The following is a 24,912-nucleotide window of genomic DNA, read 5'->3' as shown; positions in this document are numbered from 1 at the left end:
TTTTTGGAACACATCTGGTAAAGTGACAAAGACCTGCTTCAGTCAAGTTTTGCTCATCAGAAAGAGTTTGGATGTACCAGTACTTTTCCAGCTTTAGCTGCAGCGCTGAACTTCATTCTTTGAAAGTCAGGTACAGCTACTTCATCTGTATTTCCATGGGATTAAGAACAACGGGAGAGTGCCACTGCAGTGGCTTCACTCCTGGACCTGGTATCTTAAGAAAACACTTTATTTGTGAGATGATTTAAACCACAGCCCTCCAGCTGGAGGGGAACTGCTCAATCGTGGCATGAACAAATATAAAATATGAGCAGGCATTGAAATGATGGCACACAATAATGTATGGAGGACTCATGAATAGATCACAAGTGCACTACTATAAATTGTTTGGAACACCAATTAACCAGACTGAGATATTTCCTGTGTTGATTCCAATTCAACTTTAGCAATGAGTACATTTGACACCTGATGCATCCAAGTGCTATGGCAACAACACAGAGCTGGTGAGAGCCTAAACTAACTATATTAGTAGCACATTCAGACACTACGTAAAGTCAAATCTGACAGGGTTAAACATGCACTCTGATACTCAAGTTACTCTACCCAAGTTAATTAGCTGGGAACCTGCAATAAATTACAAGGGCCATTATTAATTACTCCTGGTTGTGTGTCGGAGTAGTGAAGGCCTGTGTGTTGGGAGGATGTCCTGTCGAAGGCACTGGCACTCGTTCTGATAGTATGAGTGAAGGAGATTGTACTGCAAGAGACATTCAATGCTAACGAATATGTCCTATGGGTGCACAGAACATTCATTTCTATGGAAACAGATATAGACAAGAGGGAGAGGTGACTAAAGAAGGTATTCAGAAAGAGACAAGAGTAAAAAAACAGAGGAGTACTGTTTGACAAGAGGGCAGCCATGGGAGAGACAGGCAGTAGTCCACTAATGTCCATAAGGACACGGATCAGTGTGTGTGCGTGTGTGTGTGTTCAGTCATGCTATGGAACAAGACTAATATGTGGAAGTGTGTGTTCAGTAATCTATGTGCACATGTGTGTATTCAGTCATCTTCTAGCTGCACTCAAAGGAAAGGCCTACCATTCAGATTTGTATGTTATGATACAAGCAGGAACTGCTGATAGTTTTGCTTTTCAGTGTTTGACATCCACCCCTATATTTCTGAAGAGATCTGAAAAGGCAAATGGTGTGTAAGGTTGCTGTGTGTGTGTGTGTGTGTGTGTGTGTGTGTGTGTGTGTGTGTGTGTGTGTGTGTGTGTGTGTGTGTGTGTGTGTGTGTGTGTGTGTGTGTGTGTGTGTGTGTGTGTGTGTGTGTGTGTGTGTGTGTGTGTGTGTGTGAGATGGGTGGTTCAGTCATCCACTCCGATGTTGCGGAACAGGTAGGACATGGACTCTCCATTGTGGATGCGGCGGATGGCCTCCGACAGGATCATGCTGATGTCGACTGTCTTGATCTTTGGACACTGGAGCTTCTGGAGCTCGTGGGGAATCGTGTTGGTCACCACCACCTGGAGGAATATGACATGAGAGATGTGAGGGGGGGAGGCAGCAGCGCAGACGAGATTTTTGAACTTGGGGGGACCAAGCTCTCAGCAAATGATTTCAACTCAATGAGTTACTTTGGTGTAATTTGGGCTTTAACCAGCGCTCAAGTACTTACATTCATAATAGCCTATGGGCCAATGGTTTACACTAAAAAGCCACTGGAGAATTCTTATTTAAAATCATGGATAAACATTGAAAGCGTCATGCCCTATGCAAAATATGTTTTATTGAAACATTTGTGTATAAACAACAGCATATTTACACAAATAAAAACAAGTATACTATCAATGAGATTCACACTGTAAATGAGTAGTACTATTAGGAGTTCCCTCTAGTGCAGCCAAACAAATGTACTGTCATCAGGAACTGCTGTGAATCTGAGGGGGTCATGCCCCCCCCCGTCCCTAGTGCCATCTGCGCGCATGGGGGGGAGGTGATGATAAAAAAACACCCAGGAATGACACCACATCCTTCTGAGGTGCACACTCACCTCATCAATAGCTGACTCCTCTATGAACTTGGGGGCGTCACATGACAGGATGCCGTGTGTTGCCATGACGAAGATCTTGTAGGCCCCTCGTTCCTTCAGCGTCTCTGCTGCTGCCACAAAACTGTCAACATCGTCGATGATGTCATCCTATGGGGGACAAACAGCGAGCGTGTCAAATTTCAGCCTTGTCAGTTATGCACAAACTAATTCCTGGATGATTTGTACCACGCATGTGTGTGCGTTTGACAGACGTCACACCAAAGATGCTCTACAGCAGGGCTATTCAATGAATTTGGAACTGGGGCCAGTTGACAAAAAAGATCCAAAATGAGGGGCCGGAAAAATCTGAGCGCCACATAAATGGATACTGTAAAACTCTGCAGTAACATAGGAGTCCTTATGTCTTTATTTTATCAATATAAATAGAAGTCATGACCTCAAATTGCCACAAGCTTGTCAAAAACAATCCTTGTTAAATGAAAAAACCTGTGAACCAGAGGTTTTCACTCAATTATTGGACTAAAGTAAAGTTTGATGATCTTGTCCTTTTCATGCTCCTTTATTCTTCTACTCCTCTATGAATCAGTGGAAATATTCTACTTTTTACTGCACTACATTTATCTGATTACTTCAGTAACTAGTTACTTTACCAGGCTTACAAGTACATATGAAACATTAGTTTATTCATCAAAAAAAAAGTAAAGTAACGTAAATGCAGAGTATTTTTTACAGTTCAGTGAAAAAGTGGTGTTGAGGTTGATGATTTTTCTGAAAATGCCTTCTCAACTTCTCCTCTTTACACTCAGATATGGCTGCAGAGGAAACACAGGCTTCACAGAGACAGAAAGAAAAACTTCTGTCCATTCTCTGAAAAAAGAAAAGTTCACACAGAAAACTGCCAGTTCACCAGAGTAGAAAAAGACAATGAGGTGGTGATTTAACCACAGATTTAACCAGACTGAAACTGTTGAGAAAAACAGAGCGGAGTTTGGCGAGCTGTTGCCAAGCGATTCAGAAACCCACGAGGAAGAGTGAAGCGGGAGCGCGGAGCGTTGTGCCCGTACACCTACAGGGAGCGCATGGAGCAAGTAAAAGCGCAAATGTCCCAGTGCATCAAATACCGGCGCACTGGGACAGTTGGGACCATCAATTACTTTTTCACATAAGCTTCTATTCAAAAGGCCAGTAGACCCTGCTCTATAACAACTTTCTTGTTGTATGGCCATTAGCATCCATTAATCAATCAAAACAATCTACAAACCAACCAGAAGACGTCAGCCCTAATGGAAATAGAATGAGAGTAGATCAAATGACCACTAGCAACAGTGTCCGTTCTACCCTCATCCTATTTGTATGTTCCAGCTACTCAAACATAGACAGTCTCTGCTGAAACTAATTCCAGCCGCAGCAGAATGTTAGAAAATAGTAAGCTATTCTCCTCAGCCTTTTGAGGGAGAAAACCAGACTGGATTTCCTGCTGAGTGTGCCTGCTCTGCCCTCCTGCAGCTGCACACACACACACACCAGCAGCTGCTTCTTCTTCTCATCATCATCATCCGGCTTCTTTCTTTCCTTCGGTCATGACTCTCGTTCGAGGGGTTTCCAAACAGCAAAACAATGTGTTAAAAGCCGCAATACATTTTCAGAGCAATCAAACTGTAGGTTCTCACCACTATGATGGCGATGCGTCCTCCTACATCTCCTACCACAGTGATGGGCGGCTTCTCTTTAGGGATCAACACTGGAAACGAACAAAAAGGAAGAGAACTGATGCATCTGAGCTCATATGTTAACAAAAAAATTCAATGAGCGACTTCTCGTAGTCAGTGCACGTGTGTGGGCATTACGTGGTATGTCCATGCTTGGGTGAATGGCTCCGGTGGTCTTGACGGTGGGTGGAGAATGTCGCCCGTCTACCTGGTCTGACTCTGCGTCCTGAGCTTCACCGTGGATCACTGCTATACCCAGACGCAGCCGCTCAGCAAACGACTGAGCCCTGCACACCCAGACAGAGGAGAATTCAGAGAACAGCCCCTTCATCGAGGGACAAAGTACATACAAAAACAAGACATACACCTACAACATAAGTTTGTTGACATAAAAGTCCATGTATAAAATATGAATAGTTCTGACTTTGCTGCCCCCCAGTGGTAGTATAAAAGCCAAAGCTACTGGAACACACAGCAATGCTGTTGCACAAAGACCAGTTTGGACCTTCACTTCAGGATGGAATAGGTGGTGATGGAGAGCAGCAACAGTTTATGATCAACTATTTAGTGAACTACATTATCAAAGAATGAGTTACATCTCTGTACAGTTGAACTGGATTTATAACCAGAGAGTGATGAGAACTTACTGTACCTTTTGGCAGAGGCTGGGGATTTGGCCACAATCACAGCATTTCTATAGTCAGGGATCTGGAGGTACATGGAAAATAAAGCACTAAAATCAAATGTCAGATTTGCATTCAATAGACAGAACAATCTTTATTTCCATAAGGAGGATGCTGACTCATGCCTGGACAGCTGACAAAGATGGTGGAAATGAGACACATCTGATTTTGTCTGTTCTGAAATTAAAGAGCCAGTGTTTCGAGAAAAACTAAGGGCGCACTCACACTGTCCGTTCGTACCGTGCCCCGTGCTTTAGGGGGGTTGTGCCCCCCTGTTTTAGGGGGGGTTGTACAATCTTCCCTTACGTAATTGCATATTTTCACTTTCTAATATTGTTTTGCCTAGTGTTGGTGGTTTCTGTGGTTCATAACCATTCTTTTGATTCTAATAAAGACTCACTTTTTCATTTCATTACAACTGTGTGGTACTGTAAAATTTGTCAAAACAGGGCTGCCACGTGAAGGTTCAGTACCTCTAACCTCTTTTATTTTTTTATATAATGTTTGGATTATTTTCTTATTTATACATAACTTTTTCTCTCCCTCTCTCCCCTCAGCCCGACCCAGGATACTAAAAAATGCAATTTCGATTCCTTGTATGTCTTGTTCATGTGAAGAATTGACATTAAAGCTGACTTTGACTTTTGTTTCCTCCTATTCTGGTTTATTTTTTATACTTTTTTGCGCTGTGACCTTCACTAGATTTACAATTAGTCGTCACACTCTTTTGGGGGAGCAGTCTTGATGGTCATAGCTGGCAGGAACCAGTTGTCCACCAGTTTCCATCCCCCATCCACTGTGTTCATGTCAACTTTAATTCCAATCCACACCATGATCTGGAGGGAAACTCTTTTGCAGTGGTATGTGGTTGAGGACTCAGTTAAAGGCAAATGTTCTGGGGTAACCAATGATTTGGTGGCAAGAAGTTTCTTGCTAAAAAGGTTGTATTGCAAAGGGGCAAGTGAATAAGTAGTCTTTCTGCCAAACAACACTGTCATTGCCTTGGTCTAATGGTCCTCTATGACATTCTTTGCTTGGTGTGGGAGCAGAAACACATTTGCACAGGACTGGAGGGCTGAGTCACCATTCACAAGTTTCCTGAATGCTGTCTGTTTGCCAACACTAAGAATGCGTGAAGTTGTATCACATCCTGTAAAGGCCTGAATAAATAGCAACTGGGAACACAAGTCACTACTCAGGACTTGTTACATCGCACTGTTGTACATTTTAGTAGCTTTGGACTTGTCTGAAAATAGAGGCCTCTATTGTCCGTCTCAGCATAGTAGAGGAGAAGAATTAGTAAGTCTGTATCCTCCCCTATCAATATTGTGGGCTGATGTTCTGAGGCCTTGACTGCAGCTGTGACAATGTCCACGTCTGCATCACCTCATGCACTGATAACAGTGCAGCCCTTCCTCTGCAGCTCCTTGGTCATAAGATTGATAAGTCCTTGTTTGTTGCAAGATCTGGAAAGGGACCTTTTTTCCCACAACTCAGTCTCTGCATTGAAGTTAATGATGGGGTGATTGTTTTCACCACGTCTCTGATGTGTTATCTTTGTTTTCTTTGATGGAAGGACCTTGGCTAGAAACATCAAAAGCGACTGTTGCTTTACCACGATTGGGTATGGTAAAGTCTGCATATGACTGTGCAATGGCACCATAACTGTCAACCTTGTTCCAGGACAAGCAGTGAACCGGGAGCAGCTGTCAAGGACAGAATGCTCAGTTGGTGGGAAGGAATCCAGGACAGTTCTGTTAAGAGTTCTTGCTCGAGAACTCATTAACTGCCTGCGCTAGTTGGGGCTTGTTGGCTTTACGGAAGATTTCCTTGCCTTCGAACAGGGAAATGAGCAGAGCTCATAGCTCATTACATCCTCCTGTGAAAATCAAAAACCGTCCAGTTTTCCACATGATCAGGAACTGTTGGAACAGCAAAGCAGGATCAATGTTTCGGTCTTGGGCAACTTTGAATGTGGAGTCATCTGCAAGGGTTTTTGCCCGGTCTTTCCATTTGAAGAATATTCCAAAAACTAATATGTCACCATATTTGCTCTGCAACATCTGTTTTTTATTTTCTGTATTATAAACCACAATGTAACATTCAACATTCTACTTCCTCTTTACACTGGAACGTGCATGCCCAGTGTACACGAATGGTCATGTGATGTGTGTCCTCAGACGTGTGAATTTGGACAGAGATTATTTCTGATACGGGCTAAAATGCTTGCATGGAGGAGATTATTTTTGTTTTAGAATGAAAATCTAGTAATGTGGATGTAGCTTGCTTGTTGTGGGGTTAAGGGTAAGAAAACTAATTAGAAGCTTAATTAATATGCAACTCATGATGTGTATCTAGCATGGGGTTTTACCTCCTCCTGTATGTACTGCAGCAGGAATGGGGAGGCTCTCAGATTGTCCACTGGGATGTTGAAGAAGCCTTGAATCTCTTTCTGATGGAGGTCCATGGTGATCAGGTGGGTAAGACCTACACAGACATGTTCAGTAATGTTAATGCCTGCATTAAGATTAGTGTGGATCTGCATTTTTACAACAATGTGTCAAATGTGTGCAAGTATGAACAGATGCACTTTCAGTGTAGCCTTGTAGACATGTTCACCTATTTTACACATTCACTCCGCATGGATGTCAAATTTTCTGTTGATTAAATGTAACTGTGATGTTGTAAGCAAATAGAACCAAACTAGAAATGACCAATCTTCCCTCCTGTTTTGTGCTGTTTAACGATCCCCTCCCACTTACCAGCTTTACACATCATAGAGGCAATGAGCTTGGAGACGATTGAGCCCCTCTTCCTCATCTTACACTGCTTGCTGTAGGGGAAGTAGGGAAGGACGCCTGTGATGCTTCGGGCACACGACGTCCTGCACGCGTACACCAGGATCAGCATCTCCATTATGGTGGTGTTCACATCCCTGATGCAGCAGAGGGAGAGTGAGAAAAAGCAGAGGGGGACAGTGTCGTCAGGACGTGATGTGAGTGAGATGTTTCAGGGAAAACTGTTGAAATGTCAGTTGTGTGTGTTCTTTCTTACTTACTTGGACATCGTCTGGATAACAAAGACATCTTTGCCTCGCACCGACTCTTGAATCTGTACCCGTGTTTCTATGGAAACAAACAGGACGTGAGAACGGGAGAGAGAAAATGTGCGCACATAAACACAAACAGTCACACACACACACACACACTCCTACCTCAAAACAAAGCCTGCAAGGCCTGTCAGCTTCATTTGAGGGCTATCTGAGTCCTTTATGCCTCTCACACAAACACCCCAGCCCCTCCCACTGTGTGATATTGTGGATACTAGCATTCCAAAAATGTGCCTCCCACGGAGAAGAGATTAAAAAACAAAATGCTTCCTAGGCAGAGCCAACTGTCCAGCAAAAACACAGGAACAACTGATGATTAATCAGCAGTTTGAGAGTCAAAGAAACTTTGAATATTCATGTTGTGGAATATCCGTCTGACATACCACTACTACTGTTAACTGTTCAGTTTAGCCATGCTGACAGTACTGTAGCACAGCCAGGATTTTGCACATTAAGCTTGAAGCTTCATACATAATCATGACATTTGAAGGATATGTAGATTCTCTCTCTTTCTTCTCAAAGAAATTCTGGATCTCGCCCTCCATTGATGCTCGTGCAAGGTTGAGACTCTTTGAGCGAAGCTAGAATGTAGTCACCAGGGTAGACCTGTGAAATAGCAAAGTGAATCAGGATAATAAACTAGGGATGGGCGTGAGTGAACGATTCCTCAAGTAGTCCTCGTTTCAAATGTACTCGATTGGTAAACAGCACCTCTTTCTTCAGTGCTTGACCCAAGAGACAAACACCTTTGATTCCTGGAACCGGCCGAATCTGAGAGAAGTTGTGAGAACTACATGATTGGGTTACTGCGCAAGGTCCAGACGACATGTAGGGGGAAAGCAGTGACGCTCGGAGCCGCAACGTCCCTTGGTGGCATATGTCAGTTTCTCCATGGCCAGAACGTTGGAGAGGCTTTTAAACCAGTGTTTAACTGAGGGAGGCTCAGTGCTCTTCCAGGAAGTAGCTATACAGTGTTTAGCCTGAAGTGAGCACAAAATGATCTTTTTATTTGCACCTGACACTCCTAACTCAGAACTAGTCCTAGGATAAATATCCGAGGGCAAACTGGAAGATTAACAGATATAATGTCAGATATAGTCTGAATGACTTTTCCCCGAATGTCTTAATTTGGTTACACAGGCAGTGTAATAATGTGCCTTCTTCCCGCTACATTTAATACAGGAATCAAAATTATTGTTGTCAAAGCCATGTAACAGTAACAGGGCAGGAGTTAGGTATGAACGCATGATCCATTTAAGTTGTAACAATTTCAATCTTGTGTTGACAGTCTGGCTTTGTGCTTTCTGAAAAAACTGTCTTCCTGTCAACTTGAGAGATCTCTGCATCAAAATGGCTAGACCAAGCCAATCTTTTACCGTCTGAAGATTCTTTAGATGCATCTACAATCACTTTATCCAAGACGGATATCTGCCCTGGCCTTGACAGTGATCTAGTATGGCCTTTACAAGACTAGACTGAGGGGGTTTAGGAGGGGATTGTTTAGATGCTGCTGGAATGTAATTCCTAACTTGTAGGTATTTAAAGTGTTTTCTCCGGATATTGTAAATTCTTTGCAAATCCTCAAAGCCATGAAGAATATTAATTTTGTCATACAAATCCATTACTTTGCTGATTCTCTGTCTCTTTCTCTTTCAGCCAGGGTCGGCTCTACCTTGTGAAAATCTGTGGTTTCCCCATAAAGGTGTGAAACCTGATATATCTGACATTATGTTTAAGTGGGCTTAGGTTTTTTTTAAAGAATCTGCATACAATTAAAGATTTAGGGGTTATGGAGCTGTAGATGCGTTTTATATTGGAACCCAGGGCACAGAAGCACCGTCCATGAAACATTACATGGCTGCTGTAATCTGGGCTGCCCAATAGTACCAGAGAAAGTTTGGGATTTGGAGTCCTCCCCTGTCATACGGCAAGTAAAGTAGTGCGAATCTTAGTCTCGGCCGTTATTATTCCAAATGAAATTAGTTAACTTTTTCAATTTATTAAATAGATTCAATGGGGGGTGTAAAGGAATGGATTGGAATAGATGTAGAAATTTGGGTAAGATGTTCATTTTAAAAATGTTGACACATCCGATTAAATAAATAGGTAGCTCTGACCATCTTTTAAGGGATTCTGATACAGAAGTTAAAATAGGATTATAGTTCTCTGGAACAAGGTCTTTTATGTCAGGAGTAATTTTATTTCCAGATGCTGAAAGCTTTGGGTTCAGAGGGGCTGTCTTGGTTGACACGCCTCTTCAACATTGCGTGGAAGTCTGGGACAGTGCCAAGGGAGTGGCAGACCGGGGTGGTGGTTCCTCTTTTTAAAAAGGGGGACCAGAGGGTGTGTGCCAATTACAGGGGTATCACACTACTCAGCCTCCCTGGTAAAGTCTACTCCAAGGTGCTGGAAAGGAGGTTCGTCCTATAGTCGGACCTCAGATTGAAGAGGAACAATGCGGATTCCGTCCTGGATGTGGAACAACGGACCAGCTCTTCATTCTCGCAAGGATCCTTGAGGGGGCCTGGGAGTATGCTCATTCAGTCTACATGTGCTTTGTGGATCTGGAGAAGGCATATGACCGGGTCCCTCGGGAGATACTGTGGGAGGTGCTGCGGGAGTATGGGGTGAGGGGATCACTTCTGTGGGCCATCCAATCTCTGTACACCCAAAGCGAGAGCTGTGTCCGGATCCTCGGGAGTAAGTCGGATTCGTTTCCGGTGGGGGTTGGCCTCCGCCAGGGGTGCGCTTTTTCACCAATCCTGTTCGTGATTTTCATAGACTGGATATCAAGGCGTAGTCGTGGTGGGGAGGGGTTGCAGTTCGGTGGGCTGAGGATCTCGTCTCTGCTTTTCGCAGATGATGTGGTCCTGATGGCATCGTCGGTCAGTGACCTTCAGAACTCACTGGATCGGTTCGCAGCAGAGTGTGAAACGGCTGGGATGAGGATCAGCATCTCTAAATCTGAGGCCATGGCTCTTAGCAGGAAACCGGTGGATTGCTTACTCCAGATAGGGAATGAGTCCTTACCCCAAGTGAAGGAGTTCAAGTACCTCGGGATCATGTTCACGAGTGAGGGGAAGATGGAGCGTGACTTTGGCCGGAGAATCGGAGCAGCGGGGGCGGTGTTGCAGTGGCTCTACCGCACCGTTGTGACAAAAAGAGAGCTGAGCCGGAAGGCAAAGCTCTCGATCTACCGGTCAATCTTCGTTCCTACCCTCACCTATGGTCATGAAAGCTGGGTCATGACCGAAAGAACGAGGTCGCGGGTACAAGCGGCCGAAATGGGTTTTCTCAGGAGGGTGGCTGGAGTCTCCCTTAGAGATAGGGTGAGAAGTTCAGCCATCCGTGAGGAACTCGGAGTAGACCCGCTGCTCCTTAGCGTTGAAAGGAGCCAGTTGAGGTGGTTCGGGCATCTAGTAAGGATGTCTTGGTTGACACGCCTCTTCAACATTGCGTGGAAGTCTGGGACAGTGCCAAGGGAGTGGCAGACCGGGGTGGTGGTTCCTCTTTTTAAAAAGGGGGACCAGAGGGTGTGTGCCAATTAAAGGGGTATCACACTACTCAGCCTCCCTGGTAAAGTCTACTCCAAGGTGCTGGAAAAGAGGTTTGTCCTATAGTCGGACCTCAGATTGAAGAGGAACAATGCGGATTCCGTCCTGGACGTGGAACAACGGACCAGCTCTTCATTCTCGCAAGGATCCTGGAGGGGGCCTGGGAGTATGCTCATCCAGTCTACATGTGTTTTGTGGATCTGGAGAAGGCATATGATCGGGTTCCTCGGGAGATACTGTGGGAGGTGCTGCGGGAGTATGGGGTGAGGGGGTCACTTCTGTGGGCCATCCAATCTCTGTACACCCAAAGCGAGAGCTGTGTCCGGATCCTCGGGAGTAAGTCGGATTCGTTTCCGGTGGGGGTTGGCCTCCGCCAGGGGTGCGCTTTTTCACCAATCCTGTTCGTGATTTTCATGGACAGGATGTCAAGGCGTAGTCGTGGTGGGGAGGGGTTGCAGTTCAGTGGGCTTAGGATCTCGTCTCTGCTTTTCGCAGATGATGTAGTCCTGATGGCATCGTCGGTCAGTGACCTTCAGCACTCACTGGATCGGTTCGCAGCCGAGTGTGAAACGGCTGGGATGAGGATCAGCATCAGGAGTCTCCCTTAGAGATAGGGTGAGAAGTTCAGCCATCCGTGAGGAACTCGGAGTAGAGCCGCTGCTCCTCAGCGTTGAAAGGAGCCAGTTGAGGTGGTTCGGGCATCTAGTAAGGATGCCCCCTGGGCGCCTCCCTAGGGAGGTGTTCCAGGCATGTCCAGCTGGGAGGAGGCCTCGGGGGAAGACCCAGGACTAGGTGGAGAGATTAGATCTCCACTGGGGGGCAGACTCTTTTATTCTTCGCAAGAAACAGTATTTTACACTTTGTATTATTCACTTTATAACCAGAAAAACTCCCAAAAGACTCCAATAGTTTAGTAAGTGTTGGTAAGGACTGTGCCAGATTTTTTAAGAACAGTACAATATTATCCGCATAAAGGCCAATACGGTGTTCGTAGTTTCCAATTATTGCTCCAGTAATTAGGATGTGGGATCTGATTGTCAAAGCTACGGGTTCAATTGACAATAGAAAGAGGAGGGGCGAAAGCAGGCAGCCCTGACAAGTTCCCCTGAAAAGGTTAGGGTTTTGAAGTGAAGGGATTAGTCAAACCTCTGCACTAGGGCTAGTGTATAGCAGTTTTATCCATTTAATTATATTTTCTCCAAGGCCAAATCTTAGGAGCAATTCGAACAGATACGGCAATTTCACCCTGTCCAAAGCCTTCTCAGCATCCAGTGATAGAATGGCTGCACCCGGACGCCCCTCGTCAAAACGTAGAATGTTAAACCCCCTTCTCAAATTGTGAAATGCCTGCCTGCTTCTGATAAACCCGTTTTGATCTACGTGTACAAGATCTGGCAGGTGTTGTTCTCGCCTTAAAGCTAGAATTTTAGCAATGAGTTTAGTATCTGAGAGATGTGGGTCTGTAGGAGTCACATTTAAATGCTGTGTTCGTAATGAGGGCACTGGAAAGAGTAGGTGGCATATCGATCTGATCTATAGAGTTTTTCATAAAATAATTTGAATGTTTCATTTATTTTCTTTGGATCAGTTGTCCTAATTCCATTGAATTTTTCTATCATGAATTAATTTGTACAGTTTTAATTCTCAAAGCAAACCATTGACCTGCTTTCTCCCCCGGGTCGTAGAATGACTGTTTTAGTTTGTTTAAAACCAGCTAGAGCCTTGTTTGCTGACTGTTCATTATAATGGGCTCCAAGTATTGTCAGTTTATGCTCAAGCACCAGAGTTTTCTTAATTAATTTCACTTTCTAATGATTTAATTTCTCTTTCAATTTCCAACATTTTGTTTTTGAATTGGGACTACTACTACTACTGGAGTAGCTAATTATTTGCCCTCTGATATAAGCTATAAAAGCTTCCCATCTAACTAAGGGTGAAGTTTCAGAAGTGTTGACCTGGAAGAACAATTGTATCTGTTGGTCAGTGAAGCGGATAAACTCTGGGTCGTCTAGCCACTTGGTATCAAATCTCCACCTGGGAGGTCCACAGAATTCTTTCGAAGAGCTGTATTCTACAGACACTGTAGCATGGTCAGAAATTATTATACTACTGTAATAGCATTTCTCAAAATAAGGAAGTGAAGTCCTAGCAATCAAAATGAAGTCTAGTCGTGAAAATGCTTTATGAGTTGCTGAGTAGCAGGAGAATTCTCTCTCTCATCTGGATGAAACTCCCTCCAGACATCACACAGGCCCAGCTCATCCATAAAGTCGAGGATTACTTTCCTAGATTGGTTGTGGTAGGAGTCTTGCTTACAACACCGATCAATATTGGGGTTCAATGCGCAGTTGTAGTCACCACCCATAATAATTTCCCCTCTTAATGAAGAAAGTGTTATACTTTATAATATTAAGATATTGGGCAAATAAGTGACCTTGTAGAATGATAAATCTTCCTCCAGGGTCCAGAGTGGTGGTATTTATTTGAAAGGGGATGGACTTGTGTCTTAATATGACCACAGCCCTAGCATGGGGTGAATAACTGGCATCAAGACCCCGCCATCTTCTTCTTAATCTGATAACCTCACCTGAAGTTAAATATGTTTCCTGAAGAAACACAATTTTAGATCCCAGGTGTTTAAGCCTAGTCATCACTTGTTTTAATTTGACCAGTCCGCCCAGGCCTCAGACATTCCACAATGATATTTTACATAACATGTTACTAGCCAGGGAGCAATTTAAAGGGCATATCATTAGTGGGGAAAATCCCGAATATATGTTTCTATCACCGCTTGTAATATCAAAGTCACAGGAAAAGCAAGGAAACAGGGTAGAATATTAAATTAAAAAAAAAAAAATTAAATATTGAACATTTTGTTGAAACCTGCAAAAACAACAAAACTGTATACTAAACACCTAAAGTCGGTAGGTGTTAGTATACAGTTTTGTTTGTCTTTTATTCTACAGTCAAAGCCAAATTCATATACCAACTTCCTTGGATCTTATTGCTCCTCCACAAGGAATTAACTTACCTCTGCTAACATTTATCCCTGACCATCAGTCCCATTTGTTGAATGGCCCTTTTATATGTGAAAAACATATATTTGAACACTAATTAGTATATTTTGTCAGCAGCCAATTGTCAAAAAAATAGGAGAACTCTCCTTAGATAATCAGTTTATTTTATTTCGATAGAGTCTATTACTCCTCTGTCTTCTTAGATTGCTCACATCCCAAATGACAAAAACTGACTTTTGCATCTGAGTGTGTTTAACGCGGAGCGGTCTCTTACACTGGTGAACAAACAAGTAGATGCACAAAGAACTAAAATGGTGCGGGTTCATTACCCTAACACCTGAAGTAGTGGGTGACAATAACCTTTCTTCTTTTTCATAGCCCACCCTGGCCAACTCCTCGTTACCATCCATAAAATATTGTCCTCAGATGGTGACAAACACAAATTTACAGGAGTAAACAAAATAAAGTTTCTGAAAACTGCTGATGCCTGAACGTCACATCATATGCACATCTTGCTGAGAAACAAAACAGGATCAGTGTCCACAAACTCCTGGGTTATGGTCCCCTTGTGTAGAAATGTATTTATTAAACTGTGGGCGTCACTCTTGGTTGTTTTTATTCTATTTTATAGGTGATGACCAGTATAGTGGCCAACTAATACAGTGTTGCACAATTATCTTGTCATATCCACACGCCTACCAATAATATCCTTTTTTATGCAGATGATATAATCTGTGCATATAGCTCTTCTCCAGCTCAAACCATGTGTAGATGACACTCTGCCTTCAGCGTTCCTATCTCCCTTCCACCTACACACATATTGGTACTGAATTTACACAGGCAAATACTTAAACTGGGGAGGACTACCTCACAGTGTTTTGCACTATATAACCATTACATTTTAGAGAGGTGTGTGTTTGTTTTCTGTTTGTAGGGGCTTGTGTGTGACTGGCTGTGTTTTGTTGTGTGTCTCATTGGTTCTTGCTGCATTCAGGTCTCTCTTGCAAAAAAAAGATCTTGATCTGTGACACTACCTGATTAAATAATAAGTAAAGGTCTACGCGTACACAGGGAGTCATTCTCATGTCACACATCATCTTACCTCTGTTAGCTTCCTGGTACACCTGCACCTTGCCAAGCTCCACCCCTAACCGCCTGAGAGAGAAACAAAGAGAGAGTTTCAGCTTCTATTTGCAGCAGTTGTTTGCATTGTATGTTCATGTTTGTACAGAAAGAACAAATGCTAAGAAAAGCAAATGTATGCTCAATTCTCAATAAGAAGAGAACATACTTAAAAAGGGAACATACACATGATCATACGATAAAAGTATTGACATTTATTTTTTAGACCTGTCACTCTGCAGTCTGTCCATTTTCTCCCTGTTGACCATTAACATGCTGGGTTGAGAGAGCAGAATGTGTCCGACACGATGTTTTAAACATGCACTCCAGCTCCTTGTGGAGAACAGGAGTGCATTGAAGTGCGTTTTAAGTATGTTTTGCAGAGGGTTTTGTTTACACGTAACTAACTTAAATTTGGCTTTGCTGCAACTCATCATGCAACTACCAGGTCTGCCCCTGACTAAGAATTTTCCTTGTCGACCAGTAGCATCATTTAGGTCCATTAGTCGACCAATCAGTGGTATGCCTCGCTGTATCACAGCTGTTATTACTGCTACTCATCATTGATCATATTTACCACCATAATTATTATCATTTTCATATTCTGTCACCTTAGCTGTGCTTGGTTCTACTATTCTACTTTATTAACTGCCATAACATATAAGTCATATTCACATAACTATAGATATTATTATAGTTATTGCTACTTTTGTGGTTGCTTGCATCTCTGGGACTGTCTGTCTCTCTGTCTTTGTATCTGTCCTTGTCTCTCTCTGTCCATCTGTCTGTCTTTTCTCTCTCCTTTTCTTCCTCCAACCACTCAAGACAGACGTCCGTCCTCCACAGAGCTGGGTCTGTCCCACGTTCCTGTCTGTTATAGGGAAGGTTTTCGTTGCAGGGGGAATTGTTGGGTCTCTGTAAATCATGAATAAGTCATTCATGTGGTGTGGTCTTTACCTACTCTGTAAAGTGTCCTGAGATAACTTTTGTTATGAATTTGCACTGCAAATAAAATTAAATTGAATGGTTCCATGTAAGGCCTAAATGTTTATTTACAAGTGCAGGTCACACACTGAGCAAGACGCATGTTAATTACACTGTCAGCATTCCATCGCCATTGGCACAACCCAGTTGAGTATCTATTATTAGTTTAGGCTGCTTTTGATGAAAAATGCACTCCAAATCAATCAATAAATGAATAACATCAAAACATGAATATGTGGAACAACCAGCAAAGGAAAAACATAACATTTTGTTGATTGTCAAAACAATATAATGACATCTTATTAACTTGTACCACTAATACAATAACTGTATATCAGCTTTCAAACTTACCACACACAAAAAGCATGTCGCCTTTTAACAACACTGATAAACAATAAAAGCAACTAATTATCCTGATTCTGCATTTGTCTGGAAAAAAAGCAAGCACTGTCAGAACATTTTGTTAATTCATTCAAATAACACAGCAAAACTTAACTTGCTTAAAAGGTGTAACACCAGCACACTAACACACATGAATAAACAGGCAGCTTGTAAAACTATGTTGAAAATATTTTTCTTTTCGTTTTAAAGTTTGACTTATGTAACCACATTAATAAATCGGCACACAGCAAACTTAATCACTAATTAGTGCAAAAAGGAAATAAGCGTATTTCGAGGAAAAAAGTTGCAGATTTGAGATAAAAGTGGCAAATCTACGAGAAAAAAGACGCAGATTTAGGAGTCTGAATAATAGTGTTTTGTTTTACAATAAAACGTTAACGGTACTATTATTTTTGATGGGCGATTAATGCTGATAGTGAAGTGAGCCGCTATTATTTTGTCAAAGATTTGTCAAGCCGTTTTCATGAAAATTGCAAAAAACAAACAACACCAAATTTCCACATACGCAACAATGGGAATTTGTCGTGGACTAAGCTCAAAACCACCCCTCTTTGGGGCCACACCGATTTGAGAGAGATTTGCAACTGCTTTGGGCTAAATACGCCTTTTTCATATCAAATTTAATTAATTTAATCACGAAATTACAGTTTTGGTTTCGTTAAATTTTCAGGCCATTTAAGATTTTATAATGGTTGTGTATGTGGTGGACTGTTAAGACCTAGAGTGTGTGACGTCAAAGCTAGAGTGTAGAGGACCTGTAAAATATTCTGAAAACAATCTCAACAACTTGCTCTGTATCCCACAATTTTCACTCTTCTTACATCAATTTAAGTCAAAACATAGGTGTAGCAGATTAAATGGGCGTACACGTTTGACATGAGCCTCCTGTCACTTTGAGGCTCATAGGGTTACCCATTGTGTTGCAATACAAACTGAAACAAGAAACTGTCTGGATTACAGCAGACAGCCAGGTTTTTAGCCTGCTCTGGTTCTCACATATTTGACCCTACAAACATCAAAACGATATCAATGTGTTCAGCAGACTCTTCTGCAGCAAATGTTGTTTGAGAGGTGTAATCTCCATTAAATTAACTTTCTAATCTGTCTACATAAGTGGCTGCCTCCCTGTCACCATGGAAACCAGGGCTGCAACAGGTGACTTTGATTGATGGAGACAGTGACCCAATGACTGAACAGTTGCTGGAGAAACGGAAGACAGGACGAATCTAATTTGGCATTTCCAATGGTTGGCCCTTGTATTTCTGCTTGGACTTCATATTGTATCAGGCTGATGTAAACATTAAAGTCAGCATCTTCACTAAAGCTGAGAGTATTGTTGCCACAAATTCTACCACATCCTGTGTCTGGACAGATTTCTTAACTGTTAGTCTATTACAGGGGGTGTCCATTCCTGCTCCTGCATGTTTTAGGTTTCTCCCTGCTCTAACACACCCGAGTCTTACGAATATCGTATCTGTGACGAGCTTCAGCTGCCGGATAACTAGCAGAGCATTAGACTCAGGTGTGTTGGGGCAGACAGAAACCTAAAACATGCAGGACAGTAGCTCTCCAGGAGCAGGATTAGACACCTCTGGTCTATCATGTACTACTACAGCCTTTTTTACTACTACTAGCCAACTTCTGCGTTTACCACTTTTGAAGTTAGCACTGGGATGTGCACCAAGTATCAGAACAGGTAAAGGTCAAGCCCACAGTTAAAATTTCTTGGAGAATTTTCTAGTTTCACTTACATCTGCGTCAGGGACCATTGCTAAGCATGCGTTGCTAGGCAGGCCTTGCTAGGCAGCCGTTGCTAGGCAGCCGTTGCTAGGCAGGCGAGGCGTTGCTAGGCATTTAATACTTTATCAGAACACCTGTTCAACAGGCATATGTTAAACATGTCACATTATAACCAAGCCGCCTGGTGTGTGCTGCGGCCCACTTCACTATCAGAATTAATTGCACAACAAAAATAATAGTGGCGTTAAACATTTATTGTACTTGTAAAGTTATACACCATGCAGTCTCCCCTCCACTGCTGCTGTTTTACACACACCGTACGCTACTCTGCAAATAGTGAAATGTTGAAACAAGTTAAGATGAAAGCGGTTTTTCTTTAGTTCCACAAATCTGTGGCCAAGTGCTAGAAAGGAGCTGCTGGCTGAAACAAACCAGCACCTGTCTCTACCAAAGGTGGCTAAAATAAAATAGTGTCGTTAAAGTTCCATACATAGAACGTCAGAAGCGCCATAATACAGTCTCATCCACTGCTGTATTATATTGTATTATACATGATGCCATCGAACCTTATAGCGTTCTTCATTCTTTCTACACTCCAGAACACAGTGTTTCAGAGTTTGCTGCAGACATAGTAGCCTGCACAACATACAGCAGCGTCTGTGTTGATCCTGAAGCGATGTGGTTCAACAGAGAGAGTAAAACAAAACACTGGAGTTGTAAAATAAAACCCTGGAATTGCAGATCAAAACACCATCGTATAAATCTGCAACTTTTTTTCTCATAGATTTGCTACTTTGAATTTCATAAATCTGCGACTTTATTCTCAAAATATTACCCCAAATACGCATTGGAGCCGCGGCCCGGATCAATTCAAGTAATGCGAGTACAAATGGGCCTGGGCCGCAGGGGAAGAGGGGGGGGACGGACTATCACCCTGAAGCATGGGGCACGGACAGCGTGAGTACGCCCTTAGCCTTGCTTTTGATGCTGCTAGCTCTGACACAGTACGTCCAAACTTGAAAAACATGTTTCTTTACAAATCCCTTCCACAAACAACAACCAATGCAGAGGCCACTTGGCTGAGAAGGTCCCATATAGGTTATTTATTCTATGTAACCACTTTTACCTGCCTTACTGTGCTCCATTTATCCGTGTGTTTGTGTGTGTGTGTGCATGTGTGTGTGCGTGGTCTACGCCTCCTGTACTCACTCTGAAATCCTCTTGCCCAGTTCGCGGCTGGAGGGGTGTGAGTTGGCAGTGAAGATGACCAGGCCTCCCTTTGTGTGGTTCATGTCTTTGGGGTCTCGGGCACTGCTCTCCCCGCACTCAGGCAGTGGATCCCTGGGCACCCACGCTGCGCTGAGCCCTTCCTGCAGAAGAGACGGCGTAGCAATTAATTTCTTTCAAACCAACATGTGTCAACTCTCATATCTCAAGTAGAGGGGGAACAGGAAACATGTCTTAATCCCTGAAGGCTTACAAAAAGCCACCGGACAGAATTTTTTTCCCCACAAAACAAGCATTTTCAAGAAAGCATAATTAATACCTTCGTTTCCTCATGGGACACAATCATGAAAGTTAATGGAGTGTTAAATTACTACTGCCAACCAACCTGGATTGACAAGTGGGTAGCCCTGTGTGTCTGTGAAGGTGGAAAGCAATTGCGTACTGATGGTTTAGCCATGAGTAGCTCATCCTTCTTGGCTGTGTTGAAGTTACAAAAAGCACAAACTGAGGCATAATGTTCTTTCAGAAGAAAAAGATCTATACCTCAGAATGCAACTCCGTCATTTAAGAACTTTCTACAAACGGCAAATACTCCTTCAGGCTGAATGGTAGCATTGTCTTGCAACACACCACTGCAGCTGTATCTTTTAATATTCAATGGAGCAGATATGTAAAAAAAAATTCTCAGTTTTTGAAGAAGCTTTGCCTTGTTTTAAAATCGATAATTACATATTTCTTTAATTCCTTTCCTAATATACTGTGTGCCTCTACTAAATCCTGGAGCACAAAACCTCTGAGCAGGTAGGAGAAAATGTACAGAATTTTCAATAGTTGTGATCGATTTCCTACAAGACACATATTTCAAATATTTCTCTTTAAAAAGTTGCTGATTTATGTTTATTTTTTTTGCATTTGTTCTTTCATTGTAATGGTACTTTGGATCTTGATATACACTTTGTTTACTTTACAATGCTGTGTGTGTAACATAATGATGGGTTTGGTAGCACAGACTACAGTTTGGAGTATCTACAGGGGGGAAAGGTTGAGTGTGGCTGTTTGTCCATACACTTGAAGAACAATAACACAGAGCAAACAAAGGCTGAGCTGCCAACAGATGCCAAATGTATCCAGGTGCGACATACAATAACAAAAGCGTGATCATAATTATTATTATTATCTTTAAATGTGTATCTCAGCATTGAGAATTGTCTGTGAGGGGTCAATGACGTTTACTTGGCTAACTCGCGTTTAGAGCTAAAGGCAGAAAATGGTTCATCACAACAGTCACGACATTAGCTTCCTCCTGTTGATAAGCTAGCAGGACAACACAGCATTTTCCCCTTTACGTTGCTGTGCTATTCAAGCTGACTGCGTGAACAAGTTAAACCGTGTACGGAAATTGTAGTTGCGATTACTTTTAGACAAAAGCACGAAAGAAATAAGCTCAAAGTCACGTCTGGCTGAAACAACATGAGATAATGTTAGCTAACGGTAACACACTGCCAATAATAACGCGATAGCTCACAGGAAATAATCTTGTCATGGCAAAGCTCTTGAAAGCGTGCATCAGAAAGCAAGTCTTGCCGTGTAGCAAGTAGAAAATAGAATAACGACTATTACATTTAAAAAGCACAACAACACTCCTCACCAGTTTGCGTGTTAGGTCCGGTTACAAACTGCAACCAACAATATATGAATAAGCAAGCCTCAACTGCCTGCTCTTTACAACCTGTTCCCTTAACCCCGACTGCGTTGGCGAGGTTTCGTTTTGATGGATGTGCGGCTCGGCCAATCACAAGCCAGAAACAGGAATGGGCGGTGACTTTAAGATGCATTCATGTGCTCTTCAAAAACCCGTTAATATTGTAACCTCAGAGCAGACTGAAATTGCTTTGCGGATAACGATGACCTGGACGAATGAGAACATTCACAGGCCCCTCAGAGCAGTAATTCCTTACCGTCAGGACGGATTTCGGTTTGCGTATGTGTAGTTTTTTCCCAATGTAATTTCAAATTCCCAAAATCCATTGTTACATGGAGGTTTGCTAGTTTACCCAACTACCGAAGATAAAACTCAACCTTTTTACGTTTCAAAAGTGAAAAGGCACCAACCATATTGAAAATATGTGCTGTAAAACAAAGTGTTTTGGCTATAAGGGGTTTCTTTTATCTTTAAAAATATATATTATTACCAGATGAGACAGCAGGTGGTGTAATTTGTGTTGATGATTTTTTTATTGTGTCAGAAAAGGCTGTGTGTGTGTGTGTGTGTGTGTGTGTGTCACTCTCTGTGTGTGTGTGTGTGTGTGTGTGTGTTCGGTGTGTGTTCGGTGTGTGTGTGTGACATCATCGAGGTAAAATGTGAAGGTTTTGAGTGTTTTTCCAGGTGTTTGTATGTCTGTATGTCTGTCTATGGACAGACTTTATTACCATAATAGTGGTGAAACTATACAAGACACAGGTGTGTAGTTAAAGTATATTCCGGCACAAAATCATCCCATGGTCTTTTTCGGCACTTAAATCAAATAAGCCATCGAGACAGTTTTTTTTCCATGTAACAACTATTAACGAAGAGTCGCTAACAGTCGAATGTTGCTAACAGTGATTAGCTCAGAGCAGTACGGCGAAGCATTAAAACGTCTTTTTTAACTACTAAACAAAGCACCAATGGGCTCCTTCCTTTTGGATTGACTTTGCTAATCCCCTTGAATGGACTTTACTATGAGAGGAGCTGGTACAGGGGCCAGTAGTTAAGTCTTTAAAACACTCTTAATAAACTCTGGGTTCACTAACTACGTTGTTGGTGCTTTGTTTTCTGTGTAAGGACTTTTCTCATGCTACTGTAGAGGTTTGCTGTTATTTTGAGCAGTATTAGTGCTTAAAAATTACGTTTTAGCCACGTCCGACTGTAAACGTCTCTCTGGGATTTCTCTGTTAATAGTCTATACACGAAATAACTGTATCGATGGCGTATTTGATGTATGTAAGTGCCGAAAAAGACCGTAGGATGATTTTGCGTTGGAATTCCACTTTAAGATCAAAATGAACGTCAAGTTAAAAAATGGGTGTGGTCTGAGCGAGGGGCAGGAAGTGCCCCCGCCACACACACACTTTACGCCCCTGGCCTGATAACCATGCAAGATTCAGTCACAATACTCTGCAGGTGTGTAGTGTAGATCAAAATGACTGCTGAGCTCAAAGATGGATGTGGTCCGAGCAAGGCAGGTGGAAGTAGAGGGGTAGGAAGAAGGGAAGGGTCCACTGGTCCACCACTTCATGGCCCTGGCCTGATTTGGTGTCGTGGCTGGTGTGATTGCATCACAAGATGGTCTCTGATGTTTTCATGCTGATGTGCTGACTGTTATAATCTACATACCTGCAACTCGGTATAAGAATATGCATATTTCAGCCAATGGTTTATATTAAAATAGACACAAAAACACATGATATTACTCATCACTGCTCAACAACAACACTTAACATTGAAAGCCCTCCTGGGAGGTGCATGATTTCTGCCAGGCCACTTGAGGGCAGTGTGCTTTTCTGGATGCTTCACACAACATCCCTTCTTCAGTTTTTGTGACTGTCGAGTTTCAAATAAGCATGGTTTTGTGTGCAGACTTAGCCTGATAACCGTTGCCATACTTTTAACACAGCAAACAGCTCTTCTTATCCCTTAATTATAACTTACCAACATGCAGGCAGGAGTGAGAAATCAATATTTTGGCTTTGGGAAGAGATGATATGGATAAACCTTATTTAGGTAGGAGAATGTTACATTAACGAGAAAAATGTTTATGAAATATTATGAAATTGTGCTGATAGCGCCACTATCACCATCTCTTAAATATGCACCTGAGCAGTCTCTGCTTCTTCTCTCATCTGCTTCCAAACATTACAGTTTGTCCTGGTCCTTTAAAGCAGTGCAGCTTGTTGTGCTTTATCTCAAACAGTCCTCATCTTGTTTCCTTGTTTGTTTGATTGTGTGATAAAATGTGCGAGTGCAATTTCTCCTTCCTCCTAGAACCCAAAGGAAGTGCCCATTCTGGTAAGGCATTTCACACCCTCTACTATAACCATACCCCACAATGAACTCACACACAGATAGCGAGAAAGAGAGGAAGATTCTCTTTGAGTGTAATAGTGGACATTATATTAGACACAAAAGAGGGAGAAGGGGTGGGGTGCAGGTAAACTCTAGAATGAAGCATTTACATATCAAGTGTTAGTATTAACACGGCCCTGGGAGCGTGAGCTGCTTTTGCATTAACAGAGAGAGATTTATAAATACGCTCTCACAACCATATGGGCTACTCGTCAGTATTCTTACATAACACAGTGGATATGTGGAGGAGGCAGGGAGCAGCATCCCAGCACTGCACACTGCCCACACACACACACACACACACACACACACACACACACACACACACACACACACACACACACACACACACACAATGGAGAGGAGAGTGAAGTGAAAAACCTGGAGGAGGTTGGCCAGAGAAAGAAGACAAGTTAGATACTGCAGTAAGAAGTCAGAGTCAAACTCAGTGATCTGTGCTCTTCTTTCTCTAATTTTTCTTTATGACAGCAGCACATTCACAGGTTATCTACAGGCTATACAGGTGTGTCGAGGGACTACATTATTGAAAGGGCTATTGTATATTCTCTGATATGTTACCTAACATTTGAAGCTAAAAGAAAGGTTTTGGAAATACACATTTGCTTTCTTTTAATGAGATAGAAGAGGACTCTCTGAAGCTAGATATGAAGCTGCAGCAGCAGTTAACCACAGTCCACAGCTTTATACTGACTGTATGTGAGCGGGATTGATTTTTATATTTCATCCTCAGTAAGAAAGGGAACAGATGTATTTCCCAAAACCGTTCCATTAAAATAAAGCAATTACAGAAAAATATAGAACTGAAAATGAGGATGACAACGATTCTAGGAGCCCGACTGATGAAAATCAGCCATAGAACTTTACATGTATTTACATTAACATGCTGGGATATTATCACGTGATGAAGGCTCTGACTCGTGGTTGATTCCTTTTTTGGTGGAATACCAGATGAAAGAGTTACTTCCAATTTACTTGGAATTTAGCATCAGGTGCGGAGAATTTTCAAAGTCTTGTGATATAATATCAGACCTTGTTTGGACATAAACCAAAACACTGGACAAATCCAAATGTTGGCCCAAACAAGTCGCACCAATTCAAAGGAAACAGCTGAGGCTAGGGTTCTCTTTAATCAACACAATGTACATTTGCAGTCCTTTTTTGCTATGGTTTTTCTGCCAAGTGTCA

The 24,912-nt window shown here is 42.4% G+C and overlaps 1 protein-coding gene across 1 annotated transcript; it reads right to left on the bottom strand.

Moving 5' to 3' along the window:
- Nucleotides 1–21,346, bottom strand: LOC310959295 (phosphoribosyl pyrophosphate synthase-associated protein 2). Its single transcript, XM_083930591.1, has 11 exons — nt 21,250–21,346; nt 19,584–19,744; nt 15,229–15,281; nt 7,505–7,571; nt 7,209–7,381; nt 6,818–6,933; nt 4,416–4,471; nt 3,902–4,050; nt 3,725–3,795; nt 2,055–2,201; nt 1–1,527 (listed from the first exon to the last, which is right to left on the bottom strand). Exons 2-11 carry the CDS (start codon nt 19,664–19,666, stop codon nt 1,369–1,371), a joined length of 1,074 nt encoding a protein of 357 aa, XP_083786717.1. The 5' UTR covers nt 19,667–19,744; nt 21,250–21,346; the 3' UTR covers nt 1–1,368.
- Between the last annotated feature and the right edge of the window lie 3,566 nt (nt 21,347–24,912).

The sequence above is a fragment of the Echiichthys vipera genome, assembly GCF_963691815.1.
Source record: "Echiichthys vipera genome assembly, chromosome: 17".
Lineage (NCBI taxonomy): Eukaryota > Metazoa > Chordata > Actinopteri > Perciformes > Trachinidae > Echiichthys > Echiichthys vipera.
Note: the sequence above shows the minus strand (reverse complement) of the source record. Positions and strands in the feature narration are given on the sequence as shown.